The sequence below is a fragment of the Oncorhynchus mykiss genome, chromosome 24, assembly GCF_013265735.2.
Source record: "Oncorhynchus mykiss isolate Arlee chromosome 24, USDA_OmykA_1.1, whole genome shotgun sequence".
NCBI classification, from domain to species: Eukaryota; Metazoa; Chordata; class Actinopteri; order Salmoniformes; family Salmonidae; genus Oncorhynchus; species Oncorhynchus mykiss.
Genome location: NC_048588.1, coordinates 35,309,633 through 35,332,082, shown reverse-complemented (window position 1 = coordinate 35,332,082; position 22,450 = coordinate 35,309,633). Strand labels below are relative to the sequence as shown.

General features: G+C 44.3%; 1 protein-coding gene across 1 annotated transcript; it reads right to left on the bottom strand.

Moving 5' to 3' along the window:
- Positions 1 to 399: 399 nt before the first annotated feature.
- LOC110503239 (probable G-protein coupled receptor 149) lies at positions 400 to 22,108 on the bottom strand. Its single transcript, XM_021581604.2, has 4 exons — positions 21,090 to 22,108; positions 20,069 to 20,258; positions 19,241 to 19,707; positions 400 to 2,667 (listed from the first exon to the last, which is right to left on the bottom strand). Exons 1-4 carry the CDS (start codon positions 22,071 to 22,073, stop codon positions 2,050 to 2,052), a joined length of 2,259 nt encoding a protein of 752 aa, XP_021437279.2. The 5' UTR covers positions 22,074 to 22,108; the 3' UTR covers positions 400 to 2,049.
- Between the last annotated feature and the right edge of the window lie 342 nt (positions 22,109 to 22,450).

The window sequence follows — 22,450 nt, the reverse complement described above, 5'->3', positions numbered from 1 at the left end:
ACCGTCTAGTTTTAAGCATATGTACGAAGCCTAGCGGGAAGGGCCTGGGTCACTCCGTGTGATTGGAGAGGCAGTGAACTGAGAGGCTAGAGGAGAACAGCTCTAAGTGACTCGGGGAAAAAAACGTACATTCACTTGGTGCCTCCATCAGTGGTAAAATATTCACACTGTCGTTCAGGGAAATTATTAGTGGAATGTTCATGAGGAAGAAAAAAACACTGTCATATATTCTCTCTCTACCTCTCTCTGTCTCTCTCTCTCTCTCTCCCTCTCTACCTCTCTCTCTCTCTCTCTACCTCTCTCTCTCTCGCTACCTCTCTCCCTCCCTCTCTCTACCGCTCTCTCTCTCTCTCTCTCTCTCTACCCCTCTCTCTCTCTCTCTCTACCTCTCTCTCTCTCCCTCCCTCTCTCTACCTCTCTCTACCTCTCTCTCTCTCTCTCTCTCTCGCACCTTCTATTTCTCTCTTCAGACTGATTTACATAAAATGATAGTTTTGTCTCACAGCAGCAGAATGAACAGTATGGTAAATGATCTATTCTGAGTCCAGGCTTTCAGCAGATTATATTACGAGTACAGACACACTGTACAGAGTACAGATCTGTATGTAACACACACTCAGTGGGATGACTCAGACACAGGGGCTGGTAGTCTCCATGTTTACTTATTGGTGAGGGCTATACCCATTGGCAGCCATATGTTGGAGACCCTGGCATGAATACTAACATGGGTAATCCTCTCTCCATCCTTTCTCTCTGCACTCCCTTTCAGTCTTCACTCTTTCATTGTGCTGCTAACCTTTAGTCCTGTATCCACTTCTCTCCACCTCACCTCATCCCTTAGTCCTGCATCACCTTCTCTCCACCTCATCCCTTAGTCCTGCATCACCTTCTCTCCAACTCATCCCTTAGTCCTGCATCACCTTCTCTCCACCTCATTCCTTAGTCCTGCAGCATATCACCTTCTCTCCACCTCACCTCATCCCTTAGTCCTGCATCACCTTCTCTCCACCTCATCCCTTAGTCCTGCATCACCTTCTCTCCACCTCATCCCTTAGTCCTGCAGCATCACCTTCTCTCCACCTCACCTCATCCCTTAGTCCTGCAGCTTTACCTTCTCTCCACCTCACCTCATCCCTTAGTCCTGCAGCATCACCTTCTCTCCACCTCATCCCTTAGTCCTGCAGCATCACCTTCTCTCTACCTCATCCTTTAGTCCTGCAGCATCACCTTCTCTCCACCTCATCCTTTAGTCCTGCAGCATTATCTTCTCTCCACCTCATCCCTTAGTCCTGCATCACCTTCTCTCCATCTCATCCCTTAGTCCTGCATCACCTTCTCTCCACCTCATCCCTTAGTCCTGCATCACCTTCTCTCCACCTCATCCCTTAGTCCTGCATCACCTTCTCTCCACCTCATCCCTTAGTCCTGCATCACCTTCTCTCCACCTCATCCTTTAGTCCTGCATCACCTTCTCTCCACCTCATCCTTTAGTCCTGCATCACCTTCTCTCCACCTCACCGCATCCCTTAGTCCTGCAGCATCACCTTCTCTCCACCTCATCTCATCCTTTATTCCTGCATCCACTTCTCTCCACCTCACCTCATCACATCTATACATAATAGACCTCTAAATCACAGAATGGATGTGTCCCAGCAGTCTTAGGCAGTGGCAGCTAATGTTTAGTCAAAATACATACTTAAAATATATAGTTATGCATTCCCAGTCTGCATCCTTTGTGTGCTCATCAATATTATATGTCCACTCATTGTCTTCCTGTGTGTATCAGACTTCTCTGTCCACTTCCTGCTTCCTGTGTATGTGTCAGACTTCTCTGTCCACTTCCTGCGTCCTGTGTGTTTATCAGTCTTCTCTGTCTCTTCCTGCTTCCTGTGTATGTATCAGACTTCTCTGTCCACTTCCTGCTTCCTGTGTGTATCAGTCTTCTCTGTCCTCTTCCTGCTTCCTGTGTGTTTATCAGTCTTCTCTGTCTCTTCCTGCTTCCTGTGTATGTATCAGACTTCTCTGTCCACTTCCGGCTTCCTGTGTGTATCAGTCTTCTCTGTCCTCTTCCTGCTTCCTGTAGGCTTCGTTGAGCAGCTGTATCTCCTCGCGGTAGCCTCCCGTCTCCTGTTTCTGCCTGCGACTGTTCTGCCGGTGGGCCTCCACAGTGTCAGGGATGTTGATGTTGATGTTGTCCACCTCGGGGTTGCCACTGTTGGGGATGAGCAGTGAGTAGGAGGCTGTCTCCCCCAGGTCACAGGAGACAAAGCGGTTCTCCTTCCGAGAATAGCGCAGCGACGGGGAGCGGGCGTGGGTGGACGACTGGCTGATGTTAGAGATGATGGACACGCTGTCCGTGGCCTCCTCGTTGTCACAGATCTCCAACACCTCCAGGTGGATCTTCACATTGGTGTCCCGCATTGCCACCTCCACCTCCATCCCCACTCCCCCGGCCGGGCCCCCGGTGGTGGGGTCGTCTGCACTGGGCTCGTGGCCTACAGACTTTGAGCGGTAGACCTCCACCTTCTTGGTGGCGTGGGGGGAGATGGTGAGGCCGTCGCTGCTGACCTCGTAGGTGGAGAGGGAGAGGGTCTTCCCTGTGGGGGCATGCAGGGAGACGGTGCCCTGGAAGGCACACAGAGGGAGGGCCAGACCTCCCCCAGATCTCTGTAAGGACACAAGACAAACACAGACTAAAGTCAAAATCTAGTAGAGCAACAACTATACATTTTATCTAGGGCATATACAGAAATATCTCAACGTACATTTCCAATTATATACAGATCCAAGAGACTAAATAAATACAGATCATTTGTGATGCTGCAACAAAAAACAATTCAATTGACATGCACTCACTGTTATGAGCTGGAAATGGTAGTAGTTCTTAAAAGGCCTTTATCTTTGTTGAGAAACCTCTCAATGACATGAGCTCCAGTAACACAATGTGTCTATGATATGTAACAGGGCAGCCTGATGAATGTGTGGGCCCACCAAGCTGTGAGTCCCTTCCCCTGAGTTCCCATTGAGATCGAGGGCCTTGGAAGAGTGTGTGTGTGTGTGTGTGTGTGTGTGTGTGTGTATATGTGCAGGTGTGATTAGAGCACAGGGTATAATACCTTTTCTCTCATTTCAAGCTCCCCTGCGTCACTCAGCTAGGTGCTAGCATAGCTCGTGGTAATAGAATGGGTGATCTGCGTCACTCAGCTAGGTGCTAGCATAGCTCGTGGTAATAGAATGGGTGATCTGCGTCACTCAGCTAGGTGCTAGCATAGCTCGTGGTAATAGAATTGGTGATCTGCGTCACTCAGCTAGGTGCTAGCATAGCTCGTGGTAATAGAATGGGTGATCTGCGTCACTCAGCTAGGTGCTAGCATAGCTCGTGGTAATAGAATGGGTGAGCTTTCACCATTAAGTGTAAATGGATGTTCTCAATCCATTATTTTGCATTTTGTCATGTCGCTTTAATGTTGATGTACTTGTATGTAAACACAGATTTCATTCGAAGAGAAAGAAAAGAGAAACTGACCCAAAATTAGGGAAAGCGTTGAAAATGTACAGAATCAGTGAGCATAGCCTTGCTATTGAGAAAGGCCGACTTGGCACTCAAGAGAAGACAGGCTATGTGCTCACTGCCCACAAAATGAGGTGGAAACTGAGCTGCACTTCCTAACCTCCTGCCAAATGTATGACCATATTAGAGAGACATATTTCCCTCAGATTACACAGATCCACAAAGATTTCGAAAACAAACCCAATTTTAATAAACTCCCATATCTACTGGGTGAAATTCCACAGTGTGCCATCAGAGCAGCAAGATTTGTGACCTGTTGCCACAAGAAAAGGGCAACCAGTGAAGAACAAACAACATTGTAAATACAACCCATATTTATGTTTATTTATTTTCCCTTTTGTACTTTAACTATTTGTACATCGTTACAACACTGTATGTATACATAATATGACATTGTAATGTCTCTATTCTGTTGGAACTGTTGTGAGTGTAATGTTTACTGTTTAGTTTTTATTGTTTATTTCACTTTTGTTTATTATCTATTTAATTTGCTCTGGCAATGTAAAAATATGTTTTCCATGCCAATAAAGCCCTTTAATTGAAAGTGTGAGAGTGTGAGAAAGAGAATGAGAGAGGCATAGCGAGTGAGAGAGGCATAGCGTGAGAGGGAGAGAGGGAGAGAGGGAGAGAGGGAGAGAGTGATGGTTAAGGGAGTGGCAGGTTGTCTAACTGGTTGTATTGAGCTTGACTAAGATGAGTGAATTAGTTAAGACATCTGGTGATCTGAGTGAGGCATTAGGATCTTACCCACCCTGTCATTCTCTCCATCTTCAACCCCCTCTATTTCCTTTCTCTCTCTTATCTGTCTTACCCTCTGTCTCCCATTGTCTCTCTTTCTCTTCTATCCCACATTCGAGAAAACTAAAGCATTGAGACGACAATATGCCTGCCGTGCCTCACAGTCACGCTGGGAGGAAAACACACTGTCAAATAATGCACCAAGCTCATCAGCGGAGCAACAGGGAGGGAGAGCAGGAGGGGGAGGGAGAGCAGGAGGGGGGAGGGAGAGCAGGAGGGGGGAGGGAGAGAAGGGAGACATAGGGGTAGGCAGAGAGAGGGAGAACGAGAGAGAGAGATAGAGAGAAGTATATTTTGTATATTATCTACCTCACTTGCTTTGGCAATGTTAACACGTTTTCCATGCCAATAAAGCCCCTTGAATTGAATTGAGAGAGAGAGAGAGAGAGACAGAGAGAGAGAGAGAGAGAGAGAGGGAGACAGAGAGGAGAGAGAGAGAGAGAGAGAGAGAGACAGAGAGAGAGAGAGGGAGACAGAGAGGAGAGAGAGAGAGAGAGAGAGAGAGAGAGGGGGGAGAGAGAGAGAGGGGGAGACAGAGAGGAGAGAGAGAGAGAGAGAGAGAGAGGAGAGAGAGAGAGAGAGAGGGGGGGAGAGAGAGAGAGAGAGGAGAGAGAGACAGAGAGGAGAGAGAGAGAGAGAGAGAGAGAGAGAGAGAGAGAGAGAGAGAGGGGGAGACAGAGAGGAGAGAGAGAGAGAGAGAGAGAGAGAGAGAGAGGGAGACAGAGAGGAGAGAGAGAGAGAGAGAGAGAGAGAGAGAGAGGGGAGAGAGAGAGAGAGAGGAGAGAGAGACAGAGAGGAGAGAGAGAGAGAGAGAGAGAGAGAGAGAGAGAGAGAGAGAGAGAGAGAGAGAGAGAGAGAGAGAGAGAGATGAAGACAACATCAATTCACACATCTCTCCATGGCCCCAAGAAAACGACATGTTTCCAACTTCTGGTCTAAACTTGTCTGTGGTGTTTCTAAAATGTCCTTAACATTGCCCAGAGATAGAGAGTGATAGTGAAAGCTAGTGTCACCCTGTCTTTATTAACACAGTGGGTAGAGTCACTGAAAGGCCAAACAATGTCTTTCTCCTTAATGTCTGGATAACTAGAGGCTAGAGGCTTGTAGCAGTGGCGTAGTGGATGAAAACAGGACACCACAACAACACAACCCTGACCTCTGTTTTCATCTGTGAAGCACGTGACCTTCTGTTCCTAATGTGTTTCCAGAAATGTTACATGGGTATACTCGCGGATGATCATTTAGTATGTGAGAACATCTTAAAACACACACACACACACACACACACACACACACAATACTAGAAACAGGATGTAAACTAAGTGCCAAAACACACTCCTTGGTGTTTACACCCAAGGCACTTCCTAATCCACTGCACAGCAGCGTTGTAGAAAGCAGCCAATTTGTGTGTGTGTGTGTGTGTGTGGAATATGGTGTGTGTCTGGAGTACAATGCATTTATAACGCCTTCCTAATATTGAGCTGCACAGTAATTATGACAACTTCCAGTGGACGTCTTCCAACCTATCAGAGCTCATGAACTGACATGTTGTCCACCGAATCAAAGGATCAGAGAATGAATCTAGTACTGAAAGCATAAGCTACAGCTAGCTAGCACCGCAGTCTATAACATGTAGTGAGTAGTTGACTCAAAGAGATAGAGAGACAATAGTAGAACAGTTTTGAACTAATTAATTAATTTAAAAAGGAAGTGAATACAGATATCTCGTTTTTTAGCCTCAAACACCGGGCTCAAAACAGAAAGGGATGCTATGTTAGCCATCAGGCTACGGCTAGCCAACAGAAAGGGATGCTATGTTAGCCAGCTGGCTACGGCTAGACAACAGAAAGGGATGCTATGTTAACCAGCTGGCTACGGCTAGCCAACAGAAGGGATGCTACGTTAACCAGCTGGCTACGGCTAGCCAACAGAAAGGGATGCTATGTTAACCAGCTGACTACGGCTAGCCAACAGAAAGGGATGCTATGTTAGCCAGCAGGCTGCGGCTAGCCGACACTGGAACTCTTCCAAGTCGAGGTAGATTTTGGTTTTAATAATTATGAATTATCAGTTGGTTTTATTAATTTATTGCCACTGGGGCCCAGGGGTGTAACTGCTAAACTGCTTGAACACTGTACTGCATGATTGTAGCGGGTTAACCAACTAATTAGCTCTAGTAGCGATGTTGACTAGCTATGACATTAGCTAATATGGTGACAATGATGTAGGCTGCGTGTAGCAGTTAGCGGTTATGATATGAAGGCTTGAAAAGGTTTTTTCTCCTGGTCACAGGCAGCTGATGTAGTGTTCACTGAAGTCCACAAACAAAGGGAAAAGGTGAAGAAGAGCACGTAGACGTGAGAAGGAATTCTACAAGGAGCAAAATGATCATGCTGTTTGTATGTGGCTGCTTTGAAAGTGAACTGTGTCTGCGTGTGATTCATTCCACCGATTTTCTTGAAAAAACATTTCTTAAAAGGAAGCAAACGGAATGAAACAGAGATAAACATACCTGAATTTGTCCATTAGAAACTCTTGTTTGCAACTGTTGGACTAATGCTTACACCCTAGATCAGCTAGATGCAGGCAAGAGTGTGCAAGGCGGTATTGAATGTGTGACTGTCTGTCAGTTTGACTGATCAAATTTCTCTCGACTTGTGCACCTACGTTGTAAACTTTTATAGGCTAGATTGTAGCAACTTCATGATGGGTTTAGGGAAAATTAGAGTATCATGCAGTAGCCTAAACCTATCGATGTTACATTGAACTGGGTGAATGGAATATGAATGAGAGTCATCCAATATGCTGTAATAGAAATAAGGCCATGTTCACGAAACAAAAATCATCCTCTCTCATCTTAAACGTCTCCGAACGTCACTGAATTTAGGTAATATGTTCTTGTAGGTAGGGGTAAAAGTGATCAGGCAATCAGGATAGATAATCAAGAGAGTAGCAGCAGCAGCATATGTGAAGAGAATGAAAGAGTGTGGAAGATCCACAGATGATGCAATCTCTGTTGCACTCCACACTGTCCTTTCCCACCTGGACAAAAGGAATACTTATGTGAGAATGCTATTCATTGACTACAGCTCAGCGTTCAACACCATAGTACCCTCAAATCACTAAGCTAAGGATCCAGGGACTCAACACCTCCCTCTGCACCTGGATCCTGGATTTCCTGACGGGCCGCCCCCAGGTGGTGAGGGTAGGTAGCAACACATCTGCCATCCTGAACACTGGTGCTCCCCAGGGGTGCGTGCTCAGTCCACTCCTGTACTCCCTGTTCACCCACGACTGCATGGCCATGGCACGACTCCAACACCATCATTAAGTTTGCAAACGACACAACAGTGGAAGGCCTGATCACCGACAATGACGAGACAGCCAATAGGGAGGAGGTCAGAGACCTGGCCGGGTGGTGCCAGAATAACAACCTATCCCTCAATGTAACCAAGACTAAGGAGATGATTGTGGACTACAGGAAAAGGAGGACTGAGCACGCCCCCATTATCATCGACGGGGCTGTAGTGGAGCAGGTTCAGAGCTTCAAGTTCCTAGGTGTCCACATCAACAACAAACTAGAATGGTCCAAGCACACCAAGACAGTCGTGAAAAGGGCACGACAAAGCCTATTCCCCCTCAGGAAACTAAAAAGATTAGCATGGGTCCTGAGATCCTCAAAATGTTCTACAGCTGCAACATCGAGAGCATCCTGACTGGTTGCATCACTGCCTGGTACGGCAATTGCTCGGCCTCCGACCGCAAGGTACTACAGAGCGTAGTGCGTATGGCCCAGTACGTCACTGGGGCTAAACTGCCTGCCATCCAGGACCTCTACACCAGGCAGTGTCAGAGGAAGGCCCTAAAAATTGTCAAATACCCCAGCCACCCCAACCATAAACTGTTCTCTCAACTACCGCATGGCAAGCAGAACCGGAGTGCCAAGTCTAGGACAAAAAGGCTTCTCAACAGTTTTTACTGTTGACATGGCTACCGGGACTATTTGCATTGTGTGCCCTCCCCCAACCCCTCTTTTACACTGCTGCTACTATCTGTTTATCTTATATGCATAGTCACTTTAACTACACATCCATGTACATACTACCTCAATTGGCCCGACCAACCAGTGCTCCCACACATTGGCTAGCTGGGCTATCTGCATTGTGTCCCGCCACCCGCCAACCCATCTTTTACACTAATGCTACTCTCTGTTCATCATATATGCATAGTCACTTTAACCATATCTACATGTACATACTACCTCGCTCAGCCTGACTAACCAGTGTCTGTATAGAGCCTCGCTACTGTTATTTTTCACTGTCTTTTTACTGTTGTTGTACTTCTTTACTTACCTATTGTTCACCTAATACCTTTTTTTGCACTGTTGGTTAAAGCCTGTAAGTAAGCATTTCACTGTAAGGTCTACATCTGTTGTATTCAGCGCACGTGACAAATTAACTTTGATTTGACTCTAGGGCCTTCATCTGACACCGCCTGGTATAGAGGTCCAGGATGGCAGGGAGCTTGGCTCCAGTGATGTACTGGGCGGTATGCATTACCCTTTCAAGCACCTTATGGTTCGATGCCAAGAAGTTGATGCCAGTCAAGATGCTCTCAATGGTGCAGCTGTAGAACTTTTTGAGGATCTGAGGGCCTGTCCCAAACATTTTCAGCCTCCTGAGTGGGAAGAGGAGTTGGCATGCACTATTCACGACTGTGTTGGTGTGTTTGGACCACGATAGTTCTTTAGTGATGGAGACACAGAGGAACTCAAAGCTCTCAATCCATTTCACTACAGCCCCTTTTAGAGTCGTGCGGTCATGGGTGAACAGGGAGTACAGGAAGGGACTAAGCATGCACCCCTGACAGTCCCCCATGTTGAGGGTTAGTGTGGCGCATGTGTTGCTGCCTACCTTCACCACCTGGAGGCTGCCAGTCAAGAAGTCCATGATCTAGTTGCAGAGGGAGGTGTTCGGTCCCAGGGTCCTGAGCTTAGTGATGAGCTTGGAGGGCACTATGGTGTTGAAAACTGAGCTGTATTCAATGAACAGCATTCTCACGTAGGTGTTCCTTTTATCCAGGTGGGAAAGGGCAGTGTGGAGTACACTAGAGATGGCGTCATCTGTGGATCTGTTGGGGTGGTATGCAAATAGGAGTGGGTCCAGGGTGTCTGGGATGATGGTGTTGATGTGAGCCATGGCCGGCCTTTAGAAGACATTTTGTCTCGTCTAGCAGGCTCGTGTCACTATGCAGCTCGCGGCTGGGTTCCCCTTTGTACCTCTTGATAGTTTGCAAGCCCTGCCACATCCGATGAGTGTCAAAGCCGGGCAAAGTAGGATTCAATCTTAGTCCTGTATTGATACTTTGCCTGTTTGATGGTTCGTCGGAGGGTGTGTGCATGTGTGTGGAAAGCCTGGTCCCAACCTCCTGAGAGTTCAATACTACCCGAAAGCGGAATCGCTCAGAACAGCTGACATCTGTGGCTGGAAGGCTGCAATCTGGAGCAGTGTAAAGTGTAGAATACAGTATGTTGTAAAGTAGAAAGTGTAGGGTACAGTATGTTGTAAAGTAGAAAGTGTAGGGTACAGTATGTTGTAATGTAGAAAGTAGAATGTGTAGGATACAGTATGTTCTCTGACTTCTCCTGGCTGTCATCTCAATATCATTCAGTCTGACTTCTCCTGGCTGTCTGCTCAATATCATTCAGTCTGACTTCTGGCTGTCATCTCAATATCATTCAGTCTGACTTCTCCTTGCTGTCTGCTCAATATCATTCAGTCAGGAACCCATTACCAGAACAATACTCAGAGTACAATACACACACACACGCACGCAAACCCACAGTGTTTGAGTGTGAATGTGTGTCTTTGAGATAGGGGACTGAGTGTGAATGTGTGTCTTTGAGATAGGGGACTGAGTGTGAATGTGTGTCTTTGAGATAGGGGACTGAGTGTGAATGTGTGTCTTTGAGATAGGGGACTGAGTGTGAATGTGTGTCTTTGAGATAGGGGACTGAGTGTGAATGTGTGTCTTTGAGATAGGGGACTGAGTGTGAATGTGTGTCTTTGAGATAGGGGACTGAGTGTGAATGTGTGTCTTTGAGATAGGCGACTGAGTGTGAATGTGTGTCTTTGAGATAGGGGACTGAGTGTGAATGTGTGTCTTTGAGATAGGGGACTGAGTGTGAATGTGTGTCTTTGAGATAGGGGACTGAGTGTGAATGTGTGTCTTTGAGATAGGCGACTGAGTGTGAATGTGTGTCTTTGAGATAGGCGACTGAGTGTGAATGTGTGTCTTTGAGATAGGGGACTGAGTGTGAATGTGTGTCTTTGAGATAGGGGACTGAGTGTGAATGTGTGTCTTTGAGATAGGCGACTGAGTGTGAATGTGTGTCTTTGAGATAGGGGACTGAGTGTGAATGTGTGTCTTTGAGATAGGGGACTGAGTGTGAATGTGTGTCTTTGAGATAGGCAACTGAGTGTGAATGTGTGTCTTTGAGATAGGGGACTGAGTGTGAATGTGTGTCTTTGAGATAGGGGACTGAGTGTGAATGTGTGTCTTTGAGATAGGGGACTGAGTGTGAATGTGTGTCTTTGAGATAGGGGACTGAGTGTGAATGTGTGTCTTTGAGATAGGCGACTGAGTGTGAATGTGTGTCTTTGAGATAGGCGACTGAGTGTGAATGTGTGTCTTTGAGATAGGGGACTGAGTGTGAATGTGTGTCTTTGAGATAGGGGACTGAGTGTGAATGTGTGTCTTTGAGATAGGGGACTGAGTGTGAATGTGTGTCTTTGAGATAGGGGACTGAGTGTGAATGTGTGTCTTTGAGATAGGGGACTGAGTGTGAATGTGTGTCTTTGAGATAGGGGACTGAGTGTGAATGTGTGTCTTTGAGATAGGGGACTGAGTGTGAATGTGTGTCTTTGAGATAGGGGACTGAGTGTGAATGTGTGTCTTTGAGATAGGGGACTGAGTGTGAATGTGTGTCTTTGAGATAGGGGACTGAGTGTGAATGTGTGTCTTTGAGATAGGGGACTGAGTGTGAATGTGTGTCTTTGAGATAGGGGACTGAGTGTGAATGTGTGTCTTTGAGATAGGGGACTGAGTGTGAATGTGTGTCTTTGAGATAGGGGACTGAGTGTGAATGTGTGTCTTTGAGATAGGGGACTGAGTGTGAATGTGTGTCTTTGAGATAGGGGACTGAGTGTGAATGTGTGTCTTTGAGATAGGGGACTGAGTGTGAATGTGTGTCTTTGAGATAGGGGACTGAGTGTGAATGTGTGTCTTTGAGATAGGGGACTGAGTGTGAATGTGTGTCTTTGAGATAGGGGACTGAGTGTGAATGTGTGTCTTTGAGATAGGGGACTGAGTGTGAATGTGTGTCTTTGAGATAGGGGACTGAGTGTGAATGTGTGTCTTTGAGATAGGGGACTGAGTGTGAATGTGTGTCTTTGAGATAGGGGACTGAGTGTGAATGTGTGTCTTTGAGATAGGGGACTGAGTGTGAATGTGTGTCTTTGAGATAGGGGACTGAGTGTGAATGTGTGTCTTTGAGATAGGCGACTGAGTGTGAATGTGTGTCTTTGAGATAGGGGACTGAGTGTGAATGTGTGTCTTTGAGATAGGGGACTGAGTGTGAATGTGTGTCTTTGAGATAGGCGACTGAGTGTGAATGTGTGTCTTTGAGATAGGGGACTGAGTGTGAATGTGTGTCTTTGAGATAGGGGACTGAGTGTCAATGTGTGTCTTTGAGATAGGGGACTGAGTGTGAATGTGTGTCTTTGAGATAGGCGACTGAGTGTGAATGTGTGTCTTTGAGATAGGGGACTGAGTGTGAATGTGTGTCTTTGAGATAGGCGACTGAGTGTGAATGTGTGTCTTTGAGATAGGCGACTGAGTGTGAATGTGTGTCTTTGAGATAGGGGACTGAGTGTGAATGTGTGTCTTTGAGATAGGGGACTGAGTGTGAATGTGTGTCTTTGAGATAGGGGACTGAGTGTGAATGTGTGTCTTTGAGATAGGGGACTGAGTGTGAATGTGTGTCTTTGAGATAGGCGACTGAGTGTGAATGTGTGTCTTTGAGATAGGGGACTGAGTGTGAATGTGTGTCTTTGAGATAGGGGACTGAGTGTGAATGTGTGTCTTTGAGATAGGGGACTGAGTGTGAATGTGTGTCTTTGAGATAGGGGACTGAGTGTGAATGTGTGTCTTTGAGATAGGGGACTGAGTGTGAATGTGTGTCTTTGAGATAGGGGACTGAGTGTGAATGTGTGTCTTTGAGATAGGCGACTGAGTGTGAATGTGTGTCTTTGAGATAGGGGACTGAGTGTGAATGTGTGTCTTTGAGATAGGCGACTGAGTGTGAATGTGTGTCTTTGAGATAGGGGACTGAGTGTGAATGTGTGTCTTTGAGATAGGGGACTGAGTGTCAATGTGTGTCTTTGAGATAGGGGACTGAGTGTGAATGTGTGTCTTTGAGATAGGGGACTGAGTGTGAATGTGTGTCTTTGAGATAGGGGACTGAGTGTGAATGTGTGTCTTTGAGATAGGGGACTGAGTGTGAATGTGTGTCTTTGAGATAGGGGACTGAGTGTGAATGTGTGTCTTTGAGATAGGGGACTGAGTGTGAATGTGTGTCTTTGAGATAGGCGACTGAGTGTGAATGTGTGTCTTTGAGATAGGGGACTGAGTGTGAATGTGTGTCTTTGAGATAGGGGACTGAGTGTGAATGTGTGTCTTTGAGATAGGCGACTGAGTGTGAATGTGTGTCTTTGAGATAGGGGACTGAGTGTGAATGTGTGTCTTTGAGATAGGCGACTGAGTGTGAATGTGTGTCTTTGAGATAGGCGACTGAGTGGTGTTAAAAACTGCTCTGTCTCTTCTCATCGTTCACTCCTTTGTTTTCTAAACCCTTGCCTTCAGCAGTGGAGCGACTGTATTGCCTACATCCAGCTGTATACCGTATTCACACACAGCCAAAACGTCCCTCACACCTTCTTCCGCTGTCGTTATTCACATCAAGTCTGGAAACAGTCTTAAAAAAACTGTCTTACAGAACCGAATCTAAATAGACAGACCTGACTTTTTCAAAGTTCACAAAGAGTTCATGGATTTCATGGAAGGTAATGCCTATCCTGAGAAATTAGACTAGAATCACAGGGTTATATCTGAATAACACGAGTATTCCTAAAACCACGACTGTCAAATACAACGCACAATCCTACCATTCTGAGGTAAATGGTTAACTAAGACAGGAAGGACAGCAAAACAACATAGAGTCATTTAACTGTAGGTCTATCTCCTGTTATCATTTAACTGTAGGTCTAACTCCTGTTGTTATTTAACTGTAGGTCTATCTCCTGTTATCATTTAACTGTAGGTCTAACTCCTGTTGTTATTTAACTGTAGGTCTATCTCCTGTTATCATTTAACTTTAGGCCTATCTCCTGTTGTCATTTAACTGTAGGCCTATCTCCTGTTGTCATTTAACTGTAGGTCTATGTCCTGTTATCATTTAACTGTAGGTCTAACTCCTGTTGTCATTTAACTGTAGGCCTATCTCCTGTTGTCATTTAACTGTAGGCCTATCTCCTGTTATCATTTAACTTTAGGCCTATCTCCTGTTGTCATTTAACTGTAGGCCTATCTCCTGTTGTCATTTAACTGTAGGCCTATCTCCTGTTGTCATTTAACTGTAGGCCTATCTCCTGTTATCATTTAACTGTAGGTCTATCTCCTGTTATCATTTAACTGTAGGCCTATCTCCTGTTGTCATTTAACTGTAGGTCTATCTCCTGTTATCATTTAACTGTAGGCCTATCTCCTGTTATCATTTAACTGTAGGCCTATCTCCTGTTATCATTTAACTGTAGGCCTATCTCCTGTTGTCATTTAACTGTAGGCCTATCTCCTGTTGTCATTTTAATGGGTTGGTGGGGCGTAATGTCAGGGATAATTCACTGAAATGATTCTGGCCATCGATCTACGCTTTGATAACTGACATGAATCTGGGTTGCTGTGGTTAAAAGAACAGCCAATAACATTACTGTGACTGTAATGTGACTCTCTACAATGACTGGCACTTCAATGCAAACACAAGTCCATCTCTCTCTCTCTCTCTCTCTCTCTCTCTCTCTCTCTCTCTCTCTCTCTCGCACACACACACACACACACACTAGATGCACACACACACACACACACACACACTAGATGAACACACACACACACACACACACACACACACACACACACACACTAGATACACACACACACACACACACACTAGATGCACACACACACACACACACACACACACACACACTAGATGCACACACACACACACACACACACACACTAGATGCACACATGGCTTGTTTTCAAGTGAAGCTGCTGGATGTTCCAACAACGAACTGCTACAACGGGACATTTAACGGGACATTTAAGTACCATCTGTGAGCTTTTTAAATGACCAATTAGAAAGCCATCAGGCTTGCCAGCGCCGACAGGTGCGCTCCGTACAGAGGCTATGGGTCATTTCTGCCTAACGTAATGTGTGTAAACTGACAAGTAGCCTAGAGAGATGAAAAGTCCATCTGTTGTATGGGGCAGTTCCTTAGAATTGGCCCTGAATTACAAACGTTTTAGTTACTGTAGGCCTACGCAATATCACTATAGCCGCTGTTAATTCATGATTGATCTTGTTGTTCACTTTGTTTGCAAGTGAGAATAAAGCAGAAAAAAAGGGGAATGTCTTGGAGGATAATCAATATTATACAACGGGTTAGTCTAATCCTGAATTCTGATTGGTTAAACACGTATTCCAGCTGGTGTCTATTCCACAAATCATTATTTGAATGGGTTGGTAACCCGTTGTACAAAAGTGATAAACCCTCGAAGCCGGTGTTTGTTGTGTATATTGGCACGGTTTGCCGGCCCTCCACTTCGATACCAATACATCCAACAAACACTGGCTTCTCGGGCGTTATCACTTAATCATATGATGGCTAGATAGCAGGGGACACATGGGTCAGCCTCGTTCACACTGCAGGTCTTAATGCTCAAATCAGTTTTTGGGAATAGGGTACAGGTGACCAAGTCGAATGTGTGTGTTCAGACAGCAGTCATTTGTTGACCTGGCTATGCCGGTTGTCATAGTAACGACTGGTGTGTGAGCGGTGGTGTAGTCTGATTGGTGTTGGTTCTCCCGCTTCACTCAGAAGTTATGTAGCGAGCTAAGCTGACAACAATGCGTGGACGTTTCCCAGTCACTTCGAATGTTCAAAATCATAGAGTAAGAATACTTTTAAGTTAAAAAAAAAATTATCCTACTTTCAAAACAAATCATTTTTGGCTAGTCACAGCAGTCAACTAGCTAGTCACAGCAGTCGACCAGCTAGTCACAGCAGTCAACTAGCTAGTCACAGCAGTCGACTAGCTAGTCACAGCAGTCGACTAGCTAGTCACAGCAGTCAACTAGCTAGTCACAGCAGTCGACTAGCTAGTCACAGCAGTCAACTAGCTAGTCACAGCAGTCAACTAGCTAGTCACAGCAGTCAACTAGCTAGTCACAGCAGTCAACTAGCTAGTCACAGCAGTCAACTAGCTAGTCACAGCAGTCAACTAGCTAGTCACAGCAGTCGACTAGCTAGTCACAGCAGTCAACTAGCTAGTCACAGCAGTCGACTAGCTAGTCACAGCAGTCAACTAGCTAGTCACAGCAGTCAACTAGCTAGTCACAGCAGTCAACTAGCTAGTCACAGCAGTCAACTAGCTAGTCACAGCAGTCAACTAGCTAGTCACAGCAGTCAACTAGCTAGTCACAGCAGTCAACTAGCTATTCACAGCAGTCAACTAGCTAGTCACAGCAGTCAACTAGCTAGTCACAGCAGTCAACTAGCTAGTCACAGCAGTCAACTAGCTAGTCACAGCAGTCAACTAGCTATTCACAGCAGTCAACTAGCTAGTCACAGCAGTCAACTAGCTAGTCACAGCAGTCAACTAGCTAGTCACAGCAGTCAACTAGCTAGTCACAGCAGTCAACTAGCTATTCACAGCAGTCAACTAGCTAGTCACAGCAGTCAACTAGCTAGTCACAGCAGTCAACTAGCTAGTCACAGCAGTCAACTAGCTATTCACAGCAGTCAACTAGCTAGTCACAGCAGTCAACTAGCTAGTCACAGCAGTCAACTAGCTAGTCACAGCAGTCAACTAGCTAGTCACAGCAGTCAACTAGCTAATCACAGCAGTCAACTAGCTATTCACAGCAGTCAACTAGCTAGTCACAGCAGTCAACTAGCTAGTCACAGCAGTCAACTAGCTAGTCACAGCAGTCAACTAGCTAGTCACAGCAGTCAACTAGCTAGTCACAGCAGTCAACTAGCTAGTCACAGCAGTCAACTAGCTATTCACAGCAGTCAACTAGCTAGTCACAGCAGTCAACTAGCTAGTCACAGCAGTCAACTAGCTAGTCACAGCAGTCAACTAGCTAGTCACAGCAGTCAACTAGCTAGTCACAGCAGTCAACTAGCTATTCACAGCAGTCAACTAGCTAGTCACAGCAGTCAACTAGCTAGTCACAGCAGTCAACTAGCTAGTCACAGCAGTCAACTAGCTAGTCACAGCAGTCAACTAGCTAGTCACAGCAGTCAACTAGCTAGTCACAGCAGTCAACTAGCTAGTCACAGCAGTCAACTAGCTAGCAAGGTAGCTGTTTAACTTTCTAACACATTCACTAATTCGTTTGTAAACAATTAACAAGCTAACTAGCTACCACATGTTATGGTCAAAACTGTTAACAGAGTAGCAAGCAAGCAACAAGATATGGCAAATCATAGTGTTAAAAACCACGAGGGAAAATAAATCAGATTTGACCTTTCAGACACAAGTTGCATTGCCAGGAATACGATTTGTATATGACTTCAAAACACCTACGAAAGTGGTTTGAAATGTGGCTTGAAATATCAGATTCCATGTGCTTTTTTGGCAGTTCGGAATCGGAACTGGAATCTGAACTGGAATCAGATATGCAAATCAATCGGATTTGAGTCCCTTCAAACTGCCAGTGTGAACAGGGCTTCGATCTATCTATATCTATCTATATCTTCTATCTATCTATATATATCTATGTCTTCTATCTATCTATGTCTTCTATCTATCTATATATTCTATCTATCTATCTATATATATATATATATATATATATATATATATCTTCTATCTATCTATATATTCTATATCTTCTATCTATCTATATATATCTATATCTTCTATCTATCTATATATCTATATCTTCTATCTATCTATATATATCTATATCTTCTATCTATCTATATATCTCTATATCTTCTATCTATCTATATATCTATATCTTCTATCTATCTATATATATCTATATCTTCTATCTATCTATATCTTCTATCTATCTATATATATATATATATATATATCTTCTATATCTTCTATCTATCTATATCTTCTATATCTTCTATCTATATATATCTATATCTTCTATCTATCTATATATCTATATCTTCTATCTATCTATATATATCTATATCTTCTATCTATCTATATATATCTATATCTTCTATCTATCTATATATCTATATCTTCTATCTATCTATATATATCTATATCTTCTATCTATCTATATATATCTATATCTTCTATCTATCTATATCTTCTATCTATCTATATATATATATATATATATATCTTCTATATCTTCTATCTATCTATATCTTCTATATCTTCTATCTATATATATCTATATCTTCTATCTATCTATATATCTATATCTTCTATCTATCTATATATATCTATATCTTCTATCTATCTATATATATCTATATCTTCTATCTATATATACGTTACCGGTGTTTCTTAATTCTGGTCCTGGAAACACAGAGGACCTGAGTAATGTATTGCCTCAGCACTACACACACCTGATTGTGGTTTGAAATGTGGCTTGAAATATCAGATTCCATGTGCTTTTTTGGCAGTTCGGAATCTGAACTGGAATCAGATATGCAAATCAATCGGATTTGAGTCCCTTCAAACTGCCAGTGTGAACAGGGCTTCGATCTATATATATCTATCTATATCTTCTATCTATCTATATATATCTATGTCTTCTATCTATCTATGTCTTCTATCTATCTATATCTTCTATCTATATATATCTATATCTTCTATCTATCTATACCTTCTATCTATCTATCTATATATATATATATATATATATATATATATATATATATATATATCTTCTATCTATCTATATCTTCTATCTATCTATCTATATATATATATATATATATCTTCTATATCTTCTATCTATCTATATCTTCTATATCTTCTATCTATCTATATATCTATATCTTCTATCTATCTATATATATATCTATATCTTCTATCTATCTATATATCTATATCTTCTATCTATCTATATATATCTATATCTTCTATCTATCTATATATATCTATATCTTCTATCTATATATACGTTACCGGTGTTTCTTAATTCTGGTCCTGGAAACACAGAGGACCTGAGTAATGTATTGCCTCAGCACTACACACACCTGATTTAACTCTAAAGCTTGATGGTGAGTTGATCATTTGAATCAGCTGAGTAGTTGCTAGGGGCAAAAACTAAAATGTGCACCCCTTTGCGTTCCTAGGACCAGGATGAAGAACCACTGGGTTAGGCTATACAGGTCAAAGTGATGCAGCCCTAGTGTAAACATTTATTTACCTAGCTAGCCTATAGTCTAACCCAGAGCCATATTATTTTCTAAATTTACGGCACTGGTTGGTATAGACTAAAGGTTTGTTTATGTTAGCCACTTAGGTAAACGTTGCGAGGTTAGATACCTGTCTGGGGGTCCTCTCGGATTTACTCCTACACCACTCCCAGTCCATCAGCTCCATTTTTCTACACTCTACATGCGACAGTCTCCGTTCCGTTCCCTCGAACACCGACGACGTGTCGGTGAGGTTGAGGTCCTGGTCTCTGTGGTTATCATGAGGAAATTGGAGGCAGTCTGCCAGCGCCAGGGTCTCTCCTCCACCTGGCACTACCTCAAGAAGCAGCTCGCCATGTTCACGCAGTGGGGAGCTGTCCACTGCACGTGGGGTCCTGAACTCCAGCTCGGCCTGCAGGCTCGCGACCCTGGAGCTGTCCAGCACGGCAAACTGGTTTTCTGTGAAGTCGCAGTTGAAGAAGTTGTAATAGGAAGGCTTCTCGATGGACGGGTTTCGGTGGGGTTTGGTCGCGTGCGATATCTTGTATATTCCGTACCCTTTTTGGAAGGAGAGGTTAAATTCAAACCTCTTCTTTGCTGCGGGAAGAAAATGAAAATGTATAGTAACTTTTGCCCCCCAAAAAATAAATAAACATATTTCATTTAGATAAGTGATTGTTTTTAAATGTACGACATTGATGTATGCTTATGTGTTTCAGACCCAAATTATGCTTCATTATAACAACTGTTGTCGCGTAAATGTATTAGGTTTAATGTGTAGGTCTATACTGTATGTTATGGGGCATTTACCATAATACTGTGAGTTTGATTCTCATAGGCATATACTGTAGGGTTATGTAGCTTATGTTATGTTTAAATGGTACGTCGCTTTAGATAAGCGTCTGGTTTTTTCCACTCTGCACCTCAGCCCTTTACAATCACAGAGGGCATAGCCTACCGGTGGGCTCATTCTCTGTGTCCCGCGGGCAGTTGATGAAGCAGCCGCACGGAAGGTGGATCCAGCGATCGGAGAGTATGAACACCGGCGTGACGGCAGGCGCCAGCAGGGTCAGGAAGAAGCTCACCGTTTCCACCGCCTCCAGGTATGAGCTGTTGGCGTTTACAGCATGACGCACGAGCACCAGAGTCTGTGAATAAAACGGTACTCATCATTAGATGACAACACAGGGTAATGTGGGGTAACTGCCCACCACACACACCGTAATTCCAACAGCACTTTGAGATATCAGCTGATGTACGAAGGGCTATATAAATACATTTGATTTGATTTGATTTGATGTACCTTTCCAATAAATATCGAGGGTCTTATTCTGGTGACATGATTATCGATGCTTGCCTGCCGTTTGACAAAATACAAATAATCTCTCTCTCTTCAGTCCATAATAATCTCATCATGTATGCTATACCCACACGGTATCTGAGAACTGTTGGCTGGAGCGCCCTGCCAATATCAGACTGAGCACATTTATAACGCAATGTTTTTTTTTTTGTGAAAAAAAAAAAAAAAAAAAACTCAGTTGTGTAAAATGAGATGTGAATTATATTGAAAAAGTATGTTTTATGTGCACTACATTATCACGCACAGCCTTTTATCCACCACAAATCAGTTTGATGGAAACACATATCTGGTGGGATAATTTGCATATTGTTTTTATGCAGATTTTTGAATATTTGCATGAAAATCTGTTGCCAATTGAATGTAAACCAAAAGCCATAGTGAGGATATTAACAGTGAGATGTGCAATGCCATTTTGTGGTGCTGGTTACCCCACCTTACCCCACATGCTTTATAGAGTGGGCAGACGGCCTACGTGGCATTGCAGGACTAAGAAAATACACTGTATATAATGAAATAAAACCCCGCATGAACACCTATTTGCTATAGGAGCATAAATAGCCTGTCTATGATTTGATATTTTTTTGTAATCTACACATTCTAGCATCTCTAGGCCACTCACCATCATAGGCATCCACAAGACAACTCTCACCACCGCTAGGATCATGGAGAAGCGCTTTTGTGCAAAGAACACCGGGGATTCCCAGTTACAGATGGTACCGCCATCCCTCAGTACACCGTCAGAGGCAGGGTTTGAACAGGTATATGTTTCCACTTTGTCCCGCACCCCTAACCCTTTCCCCAACCCACCCGGACTCAGCTCGTTGTAGGTACTGAAACTTCTGTCCAAGCTATCCCGAGAGAAGGACGGGAGTTCGCAGAGAGGCGCAGACCCGTCCCCTCTCAGATCCCTGGCTATATCCAAGTAGTTCGGGTATAACGTCCCCTGTGGCTCTCTGGAACACAGAAGCTGGTAGGTGAGAGGAACGAAGAAGATCACCAATCCGCAGAAACACACGGAGTACAAAGAGAAAAGGATCAGAAGGTAAAAGCCTCGTCTCTCCGGGAAGCAGCCGAGAGAGAGCCGAGTGAAAGTCCCCCAGCCGCACAGGGGTAGTACACTGACGACCAGGCTGACTACCCACACCCCTGCTATCGCCAACATCATCCTTAACGGACGAGGGCTTCCTTCTCGCTTGGTAACGTAAAAGGTATAGGCTGCGATAAGGCAAGCCTTCATATTGCTGGAGAGTCCTTGGAACACATAGAGAAGTCCCGATAACGTGCATATGGTCACCGACCCTCCCTCTCCATCTCTCTCCCACTGGAGGAGCATGAAGAGGGAGAGAGGTATCACGCTGAGCAGGTCGTCCACGGACATTGAAGCCACGATGAGCCACAGGATGGTTTTCCACCTCATCCGAATGAAAAAGAAGAGAGAATAAACACTTCCCAAGAAGGTAAGAGCGGCGATGGCGACGCACAAGCCGAACAGAAGCAGGCTCATCTGTCTTTGCGCCTCCGTGAGGTCCGTCCTCTCGTAGCTCGCCGTGAAAAGGTTGCTGTTGTTCGGCGATGGGGAGCTGAGAGTCGAGGACATTTTCATTTAGGTAACTTTGTCGACCTGGCTTGTGTTGCCCAATGTCCAGCCGCCCATATATATATATATATATATATATATATTTAAAAAACAACAACTTTGAGCCAATGCCAAAATGTTACTAGAGTTATAACGGTACACATAGGCTAGACTACATCCCTGGTGAGTCACTCTGATAGGCTATATTTCAGCAGTCCAGTTGGATATATCTTGGATACATAACGGAAAGTAGCTTCCAGAATAGGACACCGGTGCACTTTAGACGCGCACTGGAGGAGATAGATGGCGAGACTCCTCGAGGATGATGCTCCGCGATTTATGTACAAACCCGAGAAGTGCGTGCTGCACTTTTACAAACCTCACGCTGTCGTCACTGTCTTTTC

What these genes read in the sequence shown, in the direction of transcription:
- LOC110503239 (XM_021581604.2), bottom strand. Translation starts at nt 22,073, where the DNA reads ATGAAAATGTCCTCGACTCTCAGCTCCCCATCGCCGAACAACAGCAAC. An exon ending in TCTTGTGGATGCCTATGATG is followed by an intron (nt 20,259 to 21,089) that starts GTGAGTGGCCTA and finishes TTTTATTCACAG; the next exon opens with ACTCTGGTGCTCGTGCGTCA. An exon ending in CACAGAGAATGAGCCCACCG is followed by an intron (nt 19,708 to 20,068) that starts GTAGGCTATGCC and finishes TTCTTCCCGCAG; the next exon opens with CAAAGAAGAGGTTTGAATTT.